Source organism: Carassius auratus, chromosome 40 (assembly GCF_003368295.1).
Source record: "Carassius auratus strain Wakin chromosome 40, ASM336829v1, whole genome shotgun sequence".
Lineage (NCBI taxonomy): Eukaryota > Metazoa > Chordata > Actinopteri > Cypriniformes > Cyprinidae > Carassius > Carassius auratus.
In genome coordinates, this window is record NC_039282.1 from 4452404 (window position 1) to 4475241 (window position 22838).

General features: G+C 36.1%; 1 protein-coding gene and 2 long non-coding RNA genes across 3 annotated transcripts in view; all 3 read left to right on the forward strand.

Moving 5' to 3' along the window:
* Positions 1-22838, forward strand: part of LOC113058327 (uncharacterized) — a 37794-nt gene that overhangs the window by 1694 nt on the left and 13262 nt on the right. The window lies entirely within an intron of this gene.
* LOC113058325 (mRNA decay activator protein ZFP36L1-like) lies at positions 11993-15224 on the forward strand. Its single transcript, XM_026226103.1, has 2 exons — positions 11993-12150; positions 13056-15224. The coding sequence occupies exons 1-2, from the start codon at positions 12097-12099 to the stop codon at positions 14193-14195; spliced, it is 1194 nt and encodes a 397-aa protein (XP_026081888.1). The 5' UTR covers positions 11993-12096; the 3' UTR covers positions 14196-15224.
* Positions 17075-18293, forward strand: LOC113058328 (uncharacterized). The gene is made up of 2 exons (XR_003277959.1): positions 17075-17437; positions 17517-18293. It is a non-coding gene; the product is annotated as an uncharacterized LOC113058328 (long non-coding RNA).

Genomic DNA, 22838 nt, shown 5'->3' on the forward strand with positions numbered 1-22838 from the left:
GTAATTTGTCGTCATCGACTGTATACAAAATATTAAGCTGGAGATTTAAACTACTAACGTGATCAAATAAATGTATATTAAAAAAAAATTTACCTACGCAATTCATGAGAAGTAATGGGAAACTTAAGGTTGGGAGCAAACCATATGCCTGTGGGATATGAGCCTTATTATCTTAACAAGTATCAGCCCTGAAGCTCATATGTCTATAGGAGGGGCAAAGAAACTGCAGACTTTCGTCCAGAGTGTTGACGTCCTCCCCCAGTCTCCCCTCAGGAGTTGCAAATCAGACAGATATCTTGATTATTTGTCAAGAGCCTTCAAGAAGGAATAAACAACAGGCCTGAGGGACAGGCCTGGATAATGTAGGCCTGGTTTAGATTCAGGGGTCGTTTAGGAGCCGACATGGGGGTAAGGAGCGGTGGGTGCTCTAATGTTGTTCCAGAACAAGTGAAAGAGCACTTTATTATTGCAATCAAAATGGAAATAAAACCAAAGTGAGCTGTATTAAATGAATGTTCACTTGCAGAGAATATAAACATGGTTTGTGACGACTAGAACAAGAAACCATCAACATGAATTTAGAAAACACTGTAGCCAAGCACAACTAGTCCATAAATTCCACTTTTTAGCAAGTTGACCTATTCAGCAGATTGTGTATTTGTTCAGCCTATTTCAGTGTTTGATTTTGGTTGAAATTTTTAATTAAAAAAAAAACAACTTTGGCACTGTGTTGATATAAAATGTATGGAAGCCTGTTTCCGCCATATAAAAAAGGATATTGCGACTTTTACCTCACAATGTGGAGTTGTGAGATATAAACACAGAATTGCAAGATACAAATCATAATTCTTAGTTCATCTCTCACAGTTATCAGTTTTCATCTCGTAATTCCGACTATATCGCAATTCTGAATTTATATCTCATAATTCTGAATATATCGTGCAATTCTCAGTTTATATCTAATAATGTCTGACTATATCTCGCAATGATTCGTTTATATCTCACAATTCTGAGATTATATGTAATAATTCTGCATATATATTTCATCATTCTGAGTATACCTTCCAATTCTGAGTTGAGTTTATATCTCATAAATCTGAGTTTACATCTCACAAATCTGACTTTTTTTTTTACTGAATTTTGACTTCACATCTTGCGATTTTTTTGCACCACAGAATTAAGAATAAAAAAGGTGTTCGCGACTTATCTCACAACTCTGACTTTGCTTCTCAGAACTGCAAGAACAAAAGACAAAATGATGAGATAAAATGTTGCAGTTACCTTGTATTACTATTATTATTTAAAAAATAAAACCCCCATTGCGGATAAAAGCTGATAGCAAATCTGAAGCAAAATCAAAAACCAAAACTTTGTGCAACTTTTAGACGAATGCTATATATATCAAGTTATTCCATGCACCTGACCATAAATGTACATTCTATAACTTTAAAAGAAAGAAAGCACCTTCTGAATGTCTTTATTAGGAAAAGTATTATTAATGCACACTACGCATTGAACATAATCATCTCTTTTCTTTGGTGAGTATTGATTAACGCATACACAACTGAGTCTCTCGCTCTCTTGTGGCTTGATCCATGGGGTACTCAGTAGTTAAAACTTGTCCTTTCTAAGCGAGAGAGGTCTCTTCTGGAAGAGTGCAATGTTCTCTTTGTTCCCCGTGTGGAAAAACACAATGTAGGTGCTCAGGCATGCACTGAGAGGCAGATCTCCAGAGCTGCCCCGAATCTCATTAGAGGACTTTCCAAAGTTTATTATGATTGGACAGCCTTGTGAAAAGAAAGCAAGGGCCCTAAGAGTGCAGGGTAAGCCTGAGGGTGTATGTATATGTGTGTGTGGGAACAGAATTAGTCCCATTCCCATACAGGAAGCAGATGTTTTGCTGTGGCCAAGTAACTCTGGGAAATCCACCGAGACAGGTCTTAAATGCTGTAACTCTTCATTAACTCAATGCAGCACAAATGGGATTCTGTACATGGGACCAGTGTAGTTTCTTTTCTCCATTCCAAATAAATCCATACAAGTGCACTTCTCCGTGCTTTTGAGTATCTTTAAAGAGGCGCTCATAAAGGCGACCAGCAGGGGGAGGCTTTGAAAACAAATCTGCTCATTACGAAGCGAGATTGGGCCCTCGGCAGGGAGCGAAGCACAGCGCTGGGCACAATACACAGCCTGAAGAGACTTCCTGTGGGGTGAGGGATCAAAAATAAGAAACTAACTTGAGTAATAAAGATGAAAAGCTAGCTTGTTTTAACTGCTTGGGAATGGGGAAGTGCTTCTTCGGTGTAACCAACCCGATCTCACGGCAATTCGTACATTTTTCACAAGGTGGCTTATTCGTACGAATTCGTACGACCACACTCGTACAAGTTCATACGATTGTTTCCAAATCATACGTATTTTACGATTTGCACAAGTCGTATGAATTTGTACGAATGACCTAGACCTAACCCCGCCCCTAAACCTAACCGTCACTGGGGTCGTATAAAATCGTACGAGTGAGGTCGTACAAATTCAGAAGAATAAGCCACCTCGTAAAATAAGTACGAATTGGTCGTGAGATAGCGTTGGTGTAACTGATGGAGTTTGGCTTATAGATTAACATAATAGATGCTTAATGGTCATTTTTATTTTATTTATTACTATGTTATATTGCAGGATAGACCTTTATATTGGCTTAAGAGCAACAAAGTGAAGGCCAACTATTTTATTTTATTTTATTTTATTTTATGAATGATAATAAAAAAGAAAAACGTTGACAGATTGTATCCTGTATCATTGGAAAGAACATGCATGTTGTGACATATCTGCAAAATAATTTTTTTGCATGTTTTGTGACACATTCAAAGTGGACATTGGACAAATAAGTTTTTGTTAATTGATAATCTGCCCGTCTTCGTAATTTGGGTGAAAAGGAATACAAGTTGTGTTTTACTGCTTATAGTGTTCATTTCAGTTGGAAACTGGAGTGTGTAAAAGTGGCTATATTCCAATATGGCAATGCATTTCACTTCTCATTTTCTTACATTTATTCACAAGGAAATTAGCTCACATTCTTACACCGAATAACACACAGTGACATACATATTCTCCTTCCTTCAATAAACATTACAGTTTTCTATTCCCTAAAAACGGTTTTGCTTTGACAACAAGTGGCAATGTTGTGTATGCAACTGTGAACAGACAAATATAGTTAAAAAGCAGCAACTCATCCCTAAAGGTCTGACAGTTAGAGTGTTACCGCGATCACTGCATGTGTATGTTTGGTAAAGGTTTGCCTTTCTCTTAGGTTCACTTGTTTTCTTTGCCGTAACTGGACACCTTTTACCTCCAGGACTGTTTTTCAGTAAACTAGCCCCTATCTGCTGCACAGATACTCACTGTGACAACCACACACTCTTTTACAAACATGCACGTATTCAGTTAATACATACACTATACAAATATTTAATCATATGGAAAGTGTGGTTATATTTTATTCTTACAAAGATGTATAAGGTTTCTGATAAAAGAAAGTATACACATACATATATTAACAGGGCAGAGAGCGTGTGTATAGTTTACATTGTAGGTTGTCTTTAGTGCAGATTGTTTTGGTTTGTCTGGATCACCTGTTCCTGGTTTAGTGTCAGGATGATGGAAAAGGTCCCACACTAAAAGGATAAACATGACTGAATGTTAAAAGCAGGAGTGTGTCCTTTTTTGTTCCTCTAGTGGCACCAAACAGAACTGCAATGAAATTATGGTTTTCAAACAGGTTTCCCGAACTCTCGTTTTCTTCTGTATTGGCCGGTTGATCCAGTGTTAGTGTCTAGCTCGTCTGGATACTCAAACAGATGTTTTGAAATTAACAACGTATTATTAACACATTTCAGCATTAAATTACAAATAACTTTTCAATAATTCTCTCTGCAAATTAAAGTGGGACATTATGTGCGACACATGAGCTCAAAAAAGATCAATGTAAAATACTAAAAATGCTATGAAAATAAAATGCTAAAATAACAAACCCATCAACAACAGAGTTAAACTAACGTCAAAAATATGGTAAACAAAATAGACTTTAACTTAAATAGTATAAAACATACAAAAATGTACTTACTTTAAAGTATATTTGCAGTAAAATATCCAAAAACAACTAGGCTAGTGTAATATATTTTGTCCAGCTGATTACTAACAATATCTCTAATGTTTTCAACTTCTTGTAAATTATGAGAAAATTCCCATTCTAAACAGTGACACGGGGCGGTGCAGTCGCCTATCAATGATGTTAGTTAGCAACAGTGTTGTGGACTAATGTGGAAGTAGTGTCTAGCATCCAGAAAACCACTAGCTTGCTTCAAGCAGTTCCTTATTTACTTCTTCTTGCACGTTTTATGCTGGATTGTGTTACTTATTTATGGAACATAATTACTGTTTGCCGTCTGCTGCTGGTTCTGTCGAAAAGGAATGATCAAATAGATTAGTGTTATGGGGCATACCCGCCAAACGCGGGGCATCACGTATCTAGACCCGAGCGAGGACGCGTCTGATCCAAAGTCTGATCACGTCTTTCCATTGACTGTGTATGTAATCTACTCATGCAAATTGTTGCGAAACAAAATATTAAATTAAATCAATGATAATAAAATACCACTGGTCATGACTCGATTAGCACCGTGGGTAGTGACAAAATTTTAATTTTAACTGAACTATTACTAAAAGCATAATGTGTTTTTTTTAAGACATTCCATACTTAGTCAAGTCTCACACACACACACACACACACACACACACACACACACACACATATATATATATATATATATATATATATATATATATATATATATATATATATATATATATATATATATACATACATACATACATACATACATACATACATATATATATATATATATATATATATATATATATATATATATATACATTGCAGACCAAAAGTTTGGAAACATTACTATTTTTAATGTTTTTGAAAGAAGTTTCTTATGTTCATCAAGCCTGCATTTATTTGATAAAAAAATACAGAAAAAGCAGTAATATTGTGAAATATTATTACATTGTTATTAAAATAATAGTTTTCTATTTGAATATACTGAAAAAAAAATAAAAAATTTTCCTGTGATGCAAAGCTGAATATTCAGCATCATTACTCCAGCCTTCAGTGTCACATGTAACATCCAGTCTCATGATCATTTAGAAATCATTCTAATATTCTGATTTATTATGAGTGTTGGAAACAGTTCTGCTGTCTCATATATTTGATGAATAAAAGGTTAAAAAGAACTGCATTTATTCAAAAAAAAAAAAAAAAATATATATATATATATATATATATATATATATATATATATATATATATTTTTTTTTTTAATTTTTTTATTTATTTATTTTTTTTTTAAAAAGAAAGAAAAAAAATTACTGACCCCAAATTACTGACCAGTAGTGTATATTGTTATTACAAAATATTTATATTTTAAAAACATAGCTTTTTTTTCATCAAAGTATCCTAAAAAGTATCACGTTTCGAAAAAAAAAATATTAAGCAGCAGAACTGTTTCCAACTTTGATTATGAATCATCATATTAGAATAATTTCTAAAGGATCATGTGATAATGATCCTAAAAATTCAGCTTTGCATCACAGAAATAAATGATAATTTAAAGTATAATACATTTAAAAAACAATTATTTTAAATTGTAATAATATATCACAATATTTCATTTTTTTCTGTATTTTTGATCCAATAAATGCAGGCTTGATGAGCAGAAGAAACTGTGAATCACTTTTAAGCATACAACTGCTTGTTACTGTGGCAGTACCCTTAAAGAGTCACCTTTATACCTTATTTACTGCTAAAAGGTACATATTAGTGCCTTAGAGTATAATATATGTACTCTTTAGGCAATTCAAATATTTAAGGATTAAATAGGATTCAAAGTTGTCCCTGTAAAGGTGTTCAGTGTTGTACTAGTACAAAGTAAATTTTTTGCACATCGTTATCTGAGAGGTGCATGGTTTCATCCTCAGACAAGGACATCTCAGATGGTCGTCTGTCTACTCTCTCTCCAAAACCCCCATGGTGAACTCAATGGAGAGGGGTGTGTGCTTCAGCACCTGCAAATGAAATTAAACAGATTAATAGTGCACAGGACAAAAAACTCAAGCCCTCTGCAGGCAACATGCTAATGTGCAGCTTGTGTGGAGGATAATGGGACATTTTAGACTGAAAATACAGATGTGTTTTGTTTTTTCAATCTCCCACTAATGCATGGTCCCTAAAATTAATTAAATTTCTTATTTTTTTTTGTATGGGAATGCAATTTTAGGGCATCAGAATGTGTGCAATGGAGATTAATCGTATAAAAAATCATTAGAAGTCATAAAAGACATGAATCATATGTTTAGGACTTTCATTTTTAGCTGCACATAAGTGCATGAGACACTTGTGAGCTCTTTTGTCACTCACACCCGTATGTGTTTCCCATGCGTTCTTACAACATTTGCATGAGAACAGCCCTGAGAGGCGGGTGTGAAATATTCTTTTCATGCTCTGCTAAAGGATGGAGATCCCTGTCAGGCCAAAGCTATCTTGTTGTGGCTTTGGTTTGTTTCGAGACCGCTGGATTCCTTGAGATGAGGTTTTATGTCATGTAATGGCTTCCCATTTGCAAGGTGGGCCTCCGCAGCTGCAGAACCCATTACAAGTTGATTGACATCATTCTTGGGACGTTTACAGGTCATTTGAAGTGACATGTGGTGCATAGTAATGGATTAAGGTCATATGAAAGCTCACTTGTTGAGTTTCTAGACTTTGTTTGGGAGATTTTGAAATGTCATTTGTTTCCCATTTGTACTGGTTTCTGTTCATTGTTCATTTGTTCATCAATAAGTCAGTAACAAACAAGAATATTCATGAAGGAAAAATATGGGTTTAAGCACAAAAGCAGAAATAGTACTTTATATTCATGTTGGTTTTATAAGTTTTGAAATACTTTTTCAAGAAAGGTTTCATTTGAAGGGTCAAAAAATGTCATGCTGTGTAACCAAAAAGTCAAAAGTAGCATTTTCATTACATCGTGAATACATACAACTCTGAAGAGACTTTACTTAAGAAATATTAATTTATATGTATTTTACAGAATCACACCAAATGGCATTTTAGATTATGAACTTTACAGTCTTGCAGGTTTGCAGGGTTCTCTCTATGATATCATTTTCTGGTTTCTGCATGTCAGCCATACCACATGCCTTTGTTTTGTTGGACAAATTATTATTATTATTATTATTTTCAAATATTAATAATATGTAAAAATGTATTAAATATTAAAATACATGAAATGAAATAATATGAAAAATTGCAAATTTGTATTTGAAATTATAACTATGCAATTATTTAATATTTTAGTTAGTATTTTAACGCTTGTTAGAATATCAGGACATTTGCATCATAATTTTGACTTTAACCCTTAAAATAATCAAAATTATTTCTTTATATTAATTCAGGAACTAAAAACACTAGAAGGGATATATTCATGTAATTGTTTGTATGAATTGCCTTTTTAATACAGTAGAACACAGTAATATTGTTAAATATTATTACATTTCAAATTATTTATTTTTTAAATTCTTTTTTTATTGTAACTTTTTAAAAACAGATTTAATTACATTTAACATTTTAAAATGCAGTTTATTTGTGTGATTTCAAAGCTGAATTTTCAGCATCATTACTCCAGTCTTTCAATCATTATCAATGTTGAAAACTGTTGTGGTGTTTAATCATTTTTTTGTGGAAACATTGTTACATTTTCTATTTCAGGATTCTTTGATAAATACATTTCAAATGAACAGCATTCATTTGTGCTATTATAAATATCTCCTTTGATCAATTTACTGCATCCTGAATAAAATATTTGTATTATTATTATTTTTTATTTTTTCATCAAGTCGCACAGAATGGTAGTGTATGTAGTAGTTTGTACACATTCACGTCTGTGTGGTTGGTTGAATAATTTCCTTTCTGGTCATCTGATGAGTGCAGCAAAAGGTGGGGGTTTCTTTTCGGGTGATGTTCCTTTTTACCTTGGACACTGTTGTGATTAAGGATTAGACCGGTGAGGATCTTCAGCCATTTCTCCCCTTTCCCTAAACAATCACCCCTTCCCTGCCCCCCACCTCCTTCTCTTACCACCCCTCCATTCCCTTGGGGATCGGGGGAGGCTTTTTAGCCCAAGAACTTTTTACTTTAAAGTCTTTTGCTCAATCAGTGGAGCAGGAGGGAAACACCCCCCCCGTCCCCAACACACCCAACCCACCCAAAGCACCCCTCTTCCCCAACCACACCCCCTGTCTGACAATAACATCGCAGCAAACATCGAAGCCCCTTAAATGCCTCTTCCAAGTCCCCGAATCAAACTGACCAGATGTCTGTTTATCACACGCTAATGACCCGAAGACAACAGGCTTAGTGTTGTAGACCACCAGGTATTTAGTTTTCAATCATTTGTGCCTCTAATGAGTAGCGAGGACTTCTGAAGTTGACCCTTGTCATTCTCTGCTGGTCTATTCTCTATTAATTCCTCCATAACTCCCACCGAACCATTACATCACTCGCCGTCTAAAGCACTTGTTGTTTTTCCTTATTAGAATGGTAATGAGGTCTCCGGTTCCTTGACCTCCTCATAAGAGTGTTTCTAATTATAAGCTGTAGTCTTGCAGGATCTTTAACAATAGGTATTAGACAAAGCAGTCGTTTGGTTTGGTTGTGAGGTTAAGTTACAGCAGCATGGATGGAAATTAGACTTAAGTCAGCTAGTTCACAAGAGCCCTTGTGTCTCAACAAGCCCTTCATAAGACGACATATTGGTTTATTGGAACCTCCTCCCTCAAATTTTGGTCTTTTCTGCTTTTCATTAACAAAGGGGTAAACCTTATTAGTGCGGCTCGACATGATGAGAGAGTAAAGTTACAGTCACTAAAAGCTACTACCTTCGAGATCTAGAAAGGAGACACTATTAAGTTAAAGTTAGTTTTGGAAGTGGAATGGTTTAATGGCTTCCTGTGCACATTTTTTTTAAATATCTCTTGAAAATTAACTATATATATATATATATATATATATATATATATATATATATATATATATATATATATATATATATATATATATATATATATATATATATATATATATATATATATATACCCACACACACACACACACACACATAGAGCCTTTCCATTCCACAAAATAATTATTTAGAAGTTCTATAGAATTCTGTCTACAGTCAGAAAAAAAAAAAAAAAACAGTTATTTTAAGAACTGATCACTGAAAGGTTATTTGGGGAACCAAAAAAAAAAGGTACTTCTATGACATTGCTGTGGAAAGCACCTTTTGGAACTTTTATTTTTAAGAGTGTTATTGATAAACATCATGAGCCTTGGCAACCATAGATCTTAGTCAGGTCTACTATAAATAAAGGTTCTTCACGGACATGGTTCCATGAAGAACCTTTAACATTCATGCGCTCTTGGAAATAAAGGTTCAAAAACGGGGTTTTTCACAGTAATGTCATTGAAGAACCATTTTTGGTTCCTCAAAGAAACGTTCAGTGATCAGTTCCTTAAAGAACCCTTATTTTCTTCGTGTGAAGAAAGTTTTATTAATCTAAGGAACCTTTTCCCGCTAAATAACTTTGTGTCAAGTGGAAGGATTTTATGGATCTTAAAAGTTATTTTCTATTAATACCAATAAAGAACCTTTATTTTTAAAAATGCTGAAACTTTTCATTCCACAAAAGGTTGGACTGATAATCATCATGATCCGTGGTAACCATAGACGTTAGTCCGGTTAGATGTCATATTGAATTTTCGGATGAAAACAAGGCTATGAGGGATACACTTATAATATTTATAATGGCATGCATGTATAAAGGTCATAGATCATGTAATTTTCATCAAATCATAACGTTGAAACCTGTTTTATGGAGTTTTTGTCTACTGAACTTTTTCATTCCTGTCGGAAATCAAATATGGCACTACCCTGACTAAAGATCTATTGATGAAGACCCCAAAATACAGACCCTTATGCATGTCCAACGCTATATCACGACCAATTCGTACGTATTTTATGAGGTGGCTTATTCGTATGAATTTGTACGACCTCACTCGTACGATTTGCCTAAACCCCAGTGACGGTTAGGTTTAGGGGCGGGGTTAGGTGTAGGTCATTCGTACAAATTCATACGAATTGTTAAACTCGTAAAATACGTACGATTTGGCAAAAATCTTATGAATTTGTATGAGCGTGGTCGTACGAATTCGTACGAATAAGCCACTCTGTGAAAAATGTACGAATTGCCGTGAGATTGGGTTGGCATGTCCCACAAAAAACTACTATGAATTGTAGGTCCAACAAAGTCACTCTTTGGATTTTAGGTATAATTGCTAACCAGGTACTACAGAAGAATCTACCTTCATTGTTAAAAGTGCCGGCACCCGCAGGTCTTCATACACCACACAGAGCCAGCCCCGTCTCCTCTCACAGTTGGATCAGCTGATCAGTATGTCTGTGGTCACCAGGAAAAGGGATATAAAATGACTTTTATCTCCACCTCTCCACCAGTGGGTGACACTTTCAACACCTTCGCTGGGTTGTATCAAAGCACCTCAGAGAGTCGTCGTCTCCAGGTCTGACAGCAACAGACTGACGTGACCGAACTCCGAGATGTTATAATTCACAGTAGCCTCAAACAATGTTTTCTTAAACTAATTAGATATATCTAGTAAATAAGCATAGAGTGAGACTCAATGGATAATGAAATAGAGTGAATAGTGTGTATAGTACCGGCAAAAAGTTAAAAATTACGATTTAAGTCTCTTATGTTCACCAAGACATTTATTTGAAATACAGTAAAAACTTTAGTATTTTGAAATATTATTACAATTTAAAATAACTGCTTTCCGTTTTAATATATTTTTGAAAATAATTTATTTGTAATGGCAAATCTCAGTTTTCAGCATCATCACGCCAGTCTTCAGTGTCACATGATCCTGCAGAAATCATTCTAATATGTTGAATCTGACATTTTCTGCCACATTTTGTCTTCACTGTCACTTTTGATCAATTTAATGCTCCCTTGTTGAATAAAAGTATATAATTTCCTTTTACTTTTTACAACCTGAAAAAAAAAAAAAAAAAAACTATTTTCAACATTGATAATCACAGAAAAAGTTTCTCGAGCAGCAAATCAGCATATTAAATCATTTCTGAGGGATCATGTGACACCGAGGACTGGAGTGATGACACAGCATTATCATCACAGGAATAAATAACATTTTAAAATATAATAAAATAGAGACAATTTAAACTGTAATAATATGTCACAATATTAATGTTATTAATGCAGTTTTGATCTAATAAATTCAGCCTTGGTGTAGGCATAAAAGTCTAAAAAAGTCTAATAAAAAATAATAATCATTAATTATTCCAATCTTCTGTATTAGCATAATTCATATAGCTAAGTAGCATATGTAGGCTATTGTCACACTTTTTAAATGGCCTATTAAAGTGCCAAATATGTCTACACAAGGCAAGTTTTTGTAACAGGTTCACTTTTTTTTACTACTAACTACTAAACTACTAAATTTGATAACACTGGACTGAATGATAAAACTACAGAAAACAAGCATTTCTTTGGAGTTTTAAGGTCTTAAGAATTTAGGCCTACTGTGATATGGTGTTTCAGACTCGTTTCCCATATATAATGATTACTATATAATCTTCCTAATACAATTCTGATGTAAGATAAATGTACATAGGTCTATAATATCTCTGTGTCATAGCCATAATGGGTGTAAACTGTGTGGTGCAAACAAACACAAACAACTCCTCCGCGCGCTTTCTACTGTTCAGCGTGGAGTGGGCGGAGCAAAGAGAACGTGGGGGTGTGGTCGCCGTGCAGCAGCCTTAAAGACACGTGTTGAGCCAAAAAGCGTGGAGTTCTGAAAAACCACGAGGGAGTTGTGTGGGATCACGGAAGAATCGCAAAATAAAGTCTTCGTCACACTGGACTATGCCATCCTACGCACTCAATCAGTTCATTGATCTGGATGATGTCCTGTGCAAGGTATATTTAGCGTTATGAGTGTAAAAACTACAGTGTGATCGTTTTGAGACAGGTGTATTAGCGCATGCATCAGTCATGTTTTTAGGGGCGGTTATTTATTTTCCACAATGCGTTTGAATGCATTCTGTAGGAAACGTATAATGCCTCATGCAAACGTTTTCTTGTAAGGTTGGCAATCGTTGGTCGAATCAATTAAACGAAATTCAGCGTGCTAGAAACTTCCCAACTTGGGAGGGAACGTGGGCCACGAGCGAGCGCCTTTGCAATCAGCCATTATGATAATGCTGTGCTAGTTTTGCATGTGCGAAGCTTGAACAGAACTGTGTGTAAACACCATTGCTTTTGTCATTGTTGGGATTTTAGAGCGCAAACATTTGAACTCCGTTTGGTTTTTAAACGTAAACAAGTTGAGTCCCCGGAGTTGTAAAATAACTGCTGCAAAGGTGTTTTTTTTTTCTTCGGGTTAGTGTGAATCAAAAAAAAGGGAATAGGAAGTAACCGTTAGCTGACATGTTTTGTATTTTTATTTATTGTTTTATTCAATTATACTTGGGAATGAATGTGTTCGACTCGTACACGAATCGTTCTAATGAGTCGGTTCACTGAAACCTGTCGAAAACAACTGAAAAATGGTTGCAAAAAGTGAATCGGTGGCATGAAAAAGAGGGGAAAAAAAGTTAAAACTAAGACAAAATGTGCATATGTATCGCTTTTTATTAGAATGTTAGGAACCACGAGAATCGTTTTTTGAACCGGTTCTTTTGAAAGCCTTTTACAAAAATGAGTCCGACTCCCTTCCACTGCATCTGTAGGAATGACCTGCCTGCTGTTTTAAGTGAAACTGCCTGTCTTTGTCATCTACTTCAAGTTGTCTAACCCTTTTTGTTTTGTTTTTTTCCTCCCAGCACCTTTTAAATCTTGATCTTCGAGAGCCAATGAATCCCTCACACACAGCTGCTGTTGGATATGGGAAGCCTGACAGTCCCTGCACCCTTTCCTCCACCAGTTCAGGACTTTCTATTGACAGCATTGAGAGTGGAATCATGAACACAAGCCACTGGGGTCCCCAGAAAGCATCGCCTCGGTCAAAGTGGAGCAAGATGTCCTTTTGGTCGGAGCGCTCCGTTAGCATGGTGGAGGGTGACACTGGAAGTCTGGGTTGGTCTTCTGCTGAACCCGGCCATTTAAAGGAGTCTTCAGTCACGTCCGGCGCCGTTTCCCTCTCCGGCTCCACGTCTTCGTTCTCTGTGACCTCTTCGCGCTATAAGACGGAGCTCTGCCGCACGTTCGCAGAAAGAGGCCTGTGCAAATACGGCGGCAAGTGTCAGTTTGCGCACGGCCCCGAAGAACTCCGAGACCTCAACCGTCACCCGAAATACAAGACCGAACCCTGCCGCACTTTCCACTCCATTGGCTTCTGCCCCTATGGCATCCGCTGCCACTTCGTGCACAACGCTGAAGATGATCACGCGCAATCCCGACCCCAGACCTGCAACCCGACTATCCAGCGGCCCCCCCTCCTCAAGCAGAGCTTCAGCTTCGCCGGGTTTCCCACAACTCCCCAACCTCTAGAAGCCCCCCTAGCGCCTTCCTCGTTCCTGTGTGCACCTTCGGTTTCGACTCCAACGTCGGCCGTCATGTCCGATCTTCTCTCCCTGGCCTTCCCCGATATAGACCCCAACACTCTTCTAGACCAGGCCCGAGACTTGCACCCTCAGTTTCTGCCGTCTCCTGACTCTGGCTACTCTCACTCGGGACTGACGCCCACTTTGTCACCCACCCGGCCCGCTCCTTCCCAGCCTGAGGTCTGCTCGCGACAGAGTCCCACTGGCGGGGGTTCCCTAGGTCTCCGAAGTCTCTCTCACACCTCTCTCTCAGACCACGAGGGTGGCAGCTGTTCTTCATCCAGCAGTACGAGCGGCTCCGAATCCTCCTCGGGACCCGAAGCCAGCGGGCGCAGGCTGCCCATCTTCAGCCAGCTTTCGGTGCCCGATGACAGCATCTTCAACGAAGGCAGCGACTCTGGCGCAAGCTTCTTCCTGTAGACTGTCGCTCCTCGCAAGGACTGAACCGTATACTGCGGTATACCTACTGTATTATTCAGCCGATACTTGAGATTTTATTTAAGTGAAACGACATGCATACGGTTTGAAGGTAGTGAATGTTGAAATGGTTCTTAAAGTGGGGTTTCATGTGCTTTTTAAGGGGAGCGATTCACCAGGTTTTATTTTTTGTTTTGATGACTGGAAAAGATAAGTGGGGAAAATGATTAACTTGAAAACCTGCAAAGTTCTGGCGTCAACGTGTGGTTTGGTAACGCATGAAGCTGTTAACTTTTAGGACGCATTTAGCAATCAGCTATTTACAAGGTCGTACTGAAATGGCCAAAGAGAGGTTATGACCAGGTCTTAAAGATCCTTTTCAATATTTGAGAAACTCCTTGTACTCTTCCTAACTAGAGACCAGAATTTACTTTTTTCTTTTTTTACTCCGCCGTTCATGTACTACCATCATAAACCGACTGTTTCTGGATGTTTTGATGTTAGATATGAATTTATTGGGTTGTGCTAGTCTGAAATATCGGTTTGAGTTCTTCCAGCTTTTTTTATTTATTTTTTTGACATCAGCGTTTGGTTCGTTCCCAGACCTACTTGCCTTAAGTTTCCGAGGCTCTGTACGCGGGCCTCTGGAAGTGCACAGCTGGAACTTTCCTCGGAATGAGTTGCCTGTGTCATAGTTTTTTGATTGTGTAGCTGTTATTAATGTAAATCTAGGCAAATCCGTTTATTACTCTACAAGCCTTTAGTGGCCTTGTGTTTGGTTTAGTCGTTTTTAGAGCTGGTTCTGATATGGGTCCCTTTTTTGCATCTGATTGTCTGAAATATGCCTTTTGTTGGCTTCGTTTCATGATGGAGAGTTTCAAGTAACTTAATTTTTCCTTTTTTATTTATTTTATTGTATTTATAGAAAACATGTTTTTTGATAACGTTTGTATTAAGGTTAATATATTGATTTCTTCTCCCTGCTGCCATTCCTATTTTGTACTGAAAATAAACCCTGTTGTTGAACATTGACTCTTGGCGTTTCTCTTTATTGATTTCAGTGGATGGTTCACCCAAAAAGTACGGGTAGGGTAATCCTCACTATACTCACATTATTCCAAATTGGCTTTGATTTTTATAGAGCGAAACAAGAGTGTTTTGATCAGATTTTGTTCATATGATGAAAGTTTAAAAGGGTCAGAAACCACAAATGAAACCATTGATGTTCATTGATCTTGCAGTCTAATCTTTTATTGTTTTAAGGAATAAACTTCTCCCAGTGTTTGAAAGAAAATGATTTCCAAAATGCTGAATGCTTGCAAAAGAGTCAGACCCAAATTTGTTCTTTTCTGCCAAAAAACAAACATTGACCTGGAATTGATTTGTTGTACAATAAATAACACTTAGCATTTTAGGACTTTTTGAAGTAGTTCATCCATAGGCATTTATGACTTTATTTGCTAATTTGTGCTTTATCTTATCAGTGCTGTGGGTTTGTTGGTCCTTGATTTATTGTGGATCGTTGTTGGGGGAGGTGTGAGCAGATCACATCTAGTATGGAAAGGAGACATCCTTTTGTTTTAGCTGGTTAACCCCGCATTTGCCTATCCTTTAATGTATTAACAGGCCGGTGGTGAAAGTGTATTTTTTTTTTTTTTTTTTTTTTTTTTTAATGGCCTGTGGCTCTACCATGAAACTTTGCTATATAAAGCACATTTGGTAAAAAACATTTACATTCTCTTCATTTCTCCCACCTTATTTTTATTTTACCTTGGTATACGAGGGTCTTGTTGGTGTTATGAAGAGTTGAAACTGAATCCCACGAGAGCTTTTGATAGTTAAGTAACAAGAAACTGATTCTGTTCACTATTCACTTGTCAGAGAGGACAATGGTTCAGGGAGGCGTCCTTTGAGAGAGGAGAACCAGGGAAAGGGTTAAAACTGTCTTACTGTTCTCTATTGTGTGCGGGGAAGATTCTCCCACATCACCCAGTGAGTTTTGACAAAGCCAGGCGCATTCTCACACACGGCCCGGATCATATGGAATCCCGAGCAGATGGCCACATTCACTGGGACTGCGGGTCCAACATATGCTCTCCAGGCTCTTGTGTCGAATGGGATCTGTGAGCGGAAAGAGCTGGGGGTGGGGAGCTCAACCTGGCTACTGTAAGACAATGGGACAGGGAAAGAAACTCTTGCAAAGTTTTTAGGATGAAACATTCTCAGACAAAAAAAAAAAAAAAAAACCTTGACTGATATCTTCATGTTTGCAATGGTTTATCTGTAACTAGTTGTGTTTACATTTGCATTCAAACAGGTACTTAAAAAAAAAGATTAATAGAAGTTGGTTAAATATGGGGACACAAAACTCTGAAAACCACTAAAATCACACATAGTAAAGCAGAATGTTACATTTTTTTAATTTATTTATTTTTTAGTTATTTTTATTCATTTCAAGTTCTGTCGGCCAAAATGATACATTATGCTGTTTTGAAGTTATACATGTCTAAATAAATTACAGTAACTTTTTAATAAAATTGTAAAAAGCACTAATATATATATATATATATATATATATATATATATATATATTAGTGTTTTTAATTTTGTGTATATATATATATATACATATATATATAAAACAATTTAAAATAACTCTTTTTATATATTTTATTTCTTTACATATTTATTTTATAGTCGATAATTTTTGAAAAAAAGCGTCTGCTAAATGAATAAATGTAAATATAAATGTAAATTATTCTTGTGATGCAAAGCTGAAATATTAGCATCATTACTCAAAAAAAAAACATTTCAGTGTTGTGCTCATTGAATTTTGTGGACACTTTTTTCCCATTAACAGATGACCGAGACTGTTATTATTACATGCATCATACTTTCTGTTCCACTTAAGAATCATAGTCATAAAGAATAATAAAGAAAACAAGGTTTAAATAATTCCTCTTTACCGCCGAATACAACCAAACAACCAGCAGAGGTCAGCAGAGTCTTACAAATACACCCCGTGTGTTCCAAACAAACGCTGCTAATTCTCCATTATTAAAATGCTCACCTCACAGTAAATAGCTTGTAACAGACCGTTCTTTAATCTACTGTAGTTTATTATAATTCATCTTCTATAGCTGAAATGGCACAGCGGCCTACAGACAAAGCATATTTCCTCATGACAAACATGACATTGAGCAGGAAGCTGCCGCTCAGCTGAAACGGCAGACAGCATGTTCCAGGTATTTATTCATATTAAAATAAAAGTCATCGATATTGTATATTTGCACCGTAATCATTCATGTTTAATTTGTATCACAGTTGTGGCGTGGGAATATTATTTATGGGGAATCCCCATCCTCAAATATCCCATGAGGCCTTTCAGATGAGTGGCGAGATGTCTTCAGATTTACATCTACATGTTCTATAATGTTTATTAATTCCTCAAGGAAGGTCTGAACTGCAACAGTATACAAATATAGACAGTGCGGGACCGTATGACAGCAAAAAAACTAAACACACACACAAAAAAAACCTGGCTCATGTTTTCATTAATGTCACAACTGGTCAGTTTCACTTCTCTTTCCTGCTTGCTTCATTTCCTCCAAAAAAATAAATAAAAAAAATAAAAAAATAGAGGAAGTGCCTGTGGCCTGAGACACAACTAACATTTCAGAACCCAAGAGGCTTTTGTAATCACGTTGTCAAACCTGTGTTTGAAAGGCTAGGAGGTTATGTGTTTTTGTAGAAAATCAGAGAAGAGCTGTATTATAGGACCAGGAAAAATAGAGAATTTGGAAATCACATGGTTTCCTATTGAGATTTCAGGAAGGATCATTCACATAACTACACTATTCTTTCCCATAAAAGTTTTGGATATCCAGTAATCCTTTTTTTTTAGGGTGTTGTTTTAAATAACAAGGGTGGACATAGATTTCCCACTTTCTGGTGTTCTTGGAAACCTACCAGTTATTTCTGCTGTGGGTGTTTGAGAGTCAGGGGAAAGACATTTTTTCATTGTGCTACTTGCAAAAGACAGTGATTTAAGAACATTGTCTAAGGACTTACTAAACAGTTGTGAATAAAAAAAAAAGAAAACTGCTCCCTCTCAGGGGAAGGCCGATTGAGTAACTCTGAATGAACTGGATGTTTCCAAATGGTCTTTCCAAGGTTTGGAGGTCAGTTCCCTGAGAATGAACAGAAAGCACAAACATCCCTTTAATCCCAGATTAATCAAATCTATCTGTCCAACTGAAGTGACAATAAAATAAAAGTACTTTGCATTCAGAACATGCTGCTCAGCATCCTATGGAGGCCAAAATAAATCGCAGGAGCTGTTGTGTTTTCTTTTTAACCATGCAGCCAACTTTCTGAGTGATTGGTGTGATTTTATATTCAAGATATTCAAAATAAATACACAAATTAAATCAAACCATAACAATGAATGCATTTAAATAACAAACAAACACAAATGAATAAATAAATGGTAAAAAAAAATAATAATAATTAAATTAAAATTAAATTAATTAAATTAAAATAATACAAAATGACCACAACAATAAAAATAAATAATAAAAAGTATATAATAATTCATAATATAAATATAAAGATGAATAAATAAAATAATCAACTCAAATAATTAGCTCTATTAAGTTATAATTTCTACTAATAATTGTTGACATCGTTATATGATTTGAATTGCTGACGTGGTACAGGCCAGACTCACAAAACCACTTACTTTTCACAACAGGTTGATTTTATATATAATAGTCTATAATTAAGTATATTTTAACTCTAACTTTGCCTTAAAGTCATAAGATTTCAGCATGTAGCACATTTGTGAGAAGTAGACCAAAACAAATCAACAAAGCATTCGGATCTTGATGCCTTTCCCTTTTGGGAAACAAAATCTGGTAATCTTTGAGGTTTTATGTGTTTTGTGGAGGGAGAGGAAATCAGGCCACAGATGGAGGCAGCAAAAGGGTGGAAAGCAAAGGGAGACTGCTGGTGTTTTCAGAGCCTCTCTGGGCTCAATGGCACTCTTTGTGATCCTGTCACAGCTCCACATCCCACATGTGTTTCAGAAGCACCAGTCCTCTCCCCCCTGCTGACGAAAGCACTTTAGGAAAGCAAGAGAGCGAGAGAGAGCGGCCTCAGAAGTACAGGTCTCCGAACCCCTAGGTGTTTTTAAAGCACAATCACATTTCAGTGCATGTGTGGATTTGTCCTGGTGTGCAAGGCTTTGAAAACGGACACACAATTATGCTTCTGATCCACCGTGTGAAAACATGCTTTCCGAAATGCGTGCTTGTTGTATACATGTCAAACACTTAAACAGAAAACTCCCTCACAGAACAGTGCTCTTTTTAAAACTGTAATCAGGTCTTGAGTTTGATTTTATACATTCCCAGTGGATATAACATTTTATTTTATTTTATTTTACAGATACTACATTAGTACATCGTATCTTTGTTTCGTTGACTGTTTCATGTTACAAATGCAGTCAAATGACTATGCATTTCCCCCAATAATAAATAATAATAATTCCCCATAGATAGTGACATTTACATTTAATATTAGTATTTAATACAATTTGTATCATCTTAAGAAAATAAAGTAGCATGAAATAGTACAGCCAGATCAGATAAAGCCATGTGTCAGTATATTTATATATAAATTCCCAAACATATATAACATTACTACAATTAATTAACCCATTAGTTCATTTACTTATGAATATCTACTACTACTACTACTACTACTACTACTTATTTTTATTATTTATTTATTTTTATTTTTTTTAAGCCAACATTGCACCAAATTGTGGAGAATTGTGATGAGAAGTAAAATAAATAAATAAATAAATAAACCCAGAAATAATTGCCATGGTTCTTCTCAAGTGAGTGTTGCAAGCGCTAGCATGCTGCCTAGCAATGAAAGCTTAGTTTCGACTAGGGGACTGTCTGTGTAAACAAAGCCAGAGAAAACAAGAGTAAAGGAAGTGTAGTGTGACCTCACACCTGATGTGAATGAACACGCACATACTGACATCAATCCAAGACACTCTGCGGTGAAGGGAAAGCACTCCTGGATACTAATTTAGGGCACAGATACCACAGTACTGATCTTACTATGACTTTTTTCTCATGAGAACCTGTGGCTCTGAAGGTGTAACCAAATTTGACAGATAATTCTAGTCTTGTCTTGGCCTGTTTTGAAGACATCAGTTTGCCAATATCCTTTGTTGATTCAGTAAAGGATATGAAAATATGAATTATTTCAGGACTGTACTGCTTGCGCTCCCCTCGACAGACAAACTTCCTGTGTGAGTGACTGGCGAACGGTCCATAGACTCGCTGTGACAAAACATGGCTGAAAGCTTTCTTTGAGATCCTGTTATGCCTCTCTAAAGATTTTTCTTGTTACCGTGTTTCCTCAGACGTTTCCTCTCCGACTGCCAGATACTGCAGTAACAGCTAGAATGGAATAGCTTTGCACACTTCTGGAATGGAAAAAAGTCAGAGGTGGTTACATTCGCTCCAGCGCTGAGCAACATAATGGAAGCATGTCATGTGGTTTAAATCAGACGTGCTTTAGTTTGAACGGCGGTGAAAACTTGACCGGCTGGATGTTTTAGACGTGTTTGAGAAATGGCCCTTTACCCCTATATTTCCAGTGGACTAACCTTTTTATTTTGCATAACGGTCTTCATTTAGAATCAGTTCTTCAAAAAGCTCCCCTCAGCCCTCGTCTTTACAATTTTCTTTTTATTATTATTATTATTAAAGCATCATGCATCATTATTTATATTGCTACCGTCAAGGGTTTTTAAAAGTTTCATCCCTTTTGTTTTGACCTGGTGGATAATAAAAAATTCAGAGATTTGGGAGTGGGCTCATTCTACTTGGGGAAGTATGTAAACCAGCAGCTACACAGAACAACTTAGCAACCGTGCCAACAACCATTATGAACACCCGAGCAACCTCATAACAATGCACTGACGCCCAGCATGTGTGGCAACTGCATAGCAACACACTAAAACGCTGGCAACCAGATAGCAACACTTCTACTGAAATTGGTTCTGCAGTCTGAATGTAAAATATGCCCCAAACTCCGCCCTCAAGCAGGTTGCCAGATTGAGGAACGAGCAACAGGAACAAGCGCAACTGGCAATGGAATTACACTGTAAGCCTTATACTGTAAGTTAATGAGTCGATTTATGCACATATTAATACGTTTCTGGTCATAGAGCCATTTAGATGGATGCTGAGGGTAGGCCGTGTAGAACCGTGGATGGCAGATCCTACAAACGTTCAATGTGTGTTAAAAGTTATAATAAATATTCAGAAGTGTGAACACTTGTCCCGGACTCCAATACATGCTGGTTGGTGTTTGCAATTAGGCCTACTATTGACAGGGCAGCTGATGAATAATTTGCACTGGTTTAATGCTGAAATAATGGAGACGCTCAGCATACTTAGTTTGCAATGTAGATCCTCAGAGAAAAATATCAATTCTTTTTCCTGGAAGAGGGCTGAGCGAAATTCAAAAGTAGTACATTTCCCCAAAGAAACATTCTGTTCTCCGGCTTATAATACTTAAACCCATAGTTCCTTTTCTATCATTGGTTGGCAGGTAATTTCCACACCAGATCATTTTCAGAGCAGAAGGAAGGAATTTGGCCTTGCCTGCAAAAAGCGTCTGCAGAAAGTGGCTCTTTCAAACTCCACTGACATTCATACTTCCCTCTCAGAATTCACACACCTGTTCAAATAGCCAGCCTCAGTGGCCATAAAGAGGAATTGTTCGCCGCCATACACTTGCAATGTCATGTGCAGTGTTTCAGAATCCCCAAGAGAGAACTTATTTTAGACTCAACATAAATAAGATTGTAATGACTTGTTTGAAGTCTGACCATCTGGCCGTATGCTGAGGCTGGTATCATGTCTCATTCTGAAAGGCTGTTTCACATGCTGCAAAAAAAAAACAAAAAAAAAAAAACATCATGCCTCAGCAAAGCAATCTGGATGAAGCACATGTCTGGTGTCTGAGTTTCTGCCTGACTATTAAACAGAGTTTGGTAATATGTTGGTTAGCAGGTGTCTTTTTTATTATTATTAATATTCATTTCAGTTTAAGTTGTACTTGGTATATCAAGTTAAATCAATCAATCAATCTATCTATCTATCTATCTATCTATCTGTTAAAATTTTAACTTAACTGTACAAACCCTGGAACCTTCATATAATACAAATTATTAATTTAATTTAATTACATTTTTAACCAATCTTTAAATACATTTTAAAATACATTTTCTAAAAACAATATAGATTATAAATAAATAAATATGATATAAATAAAATATGCATCTTTATAATACTATAAAAATTGCAAATAAACATATGAGGAAATATGAATGATCAAACTAAAACTAATTGCAAATATATATATACAAATCTTTTAAAAACCATACTATATAAAAAGTGATGTTACGTGATGATTATATATATATATATATATATATATATATATATATATATATATATATATATATATATATATATATATATATATATATAATCATTATGTATCAATTTTACAATTGATACATAATGAGGGTTTAATGAGTATAATTAAATGTAA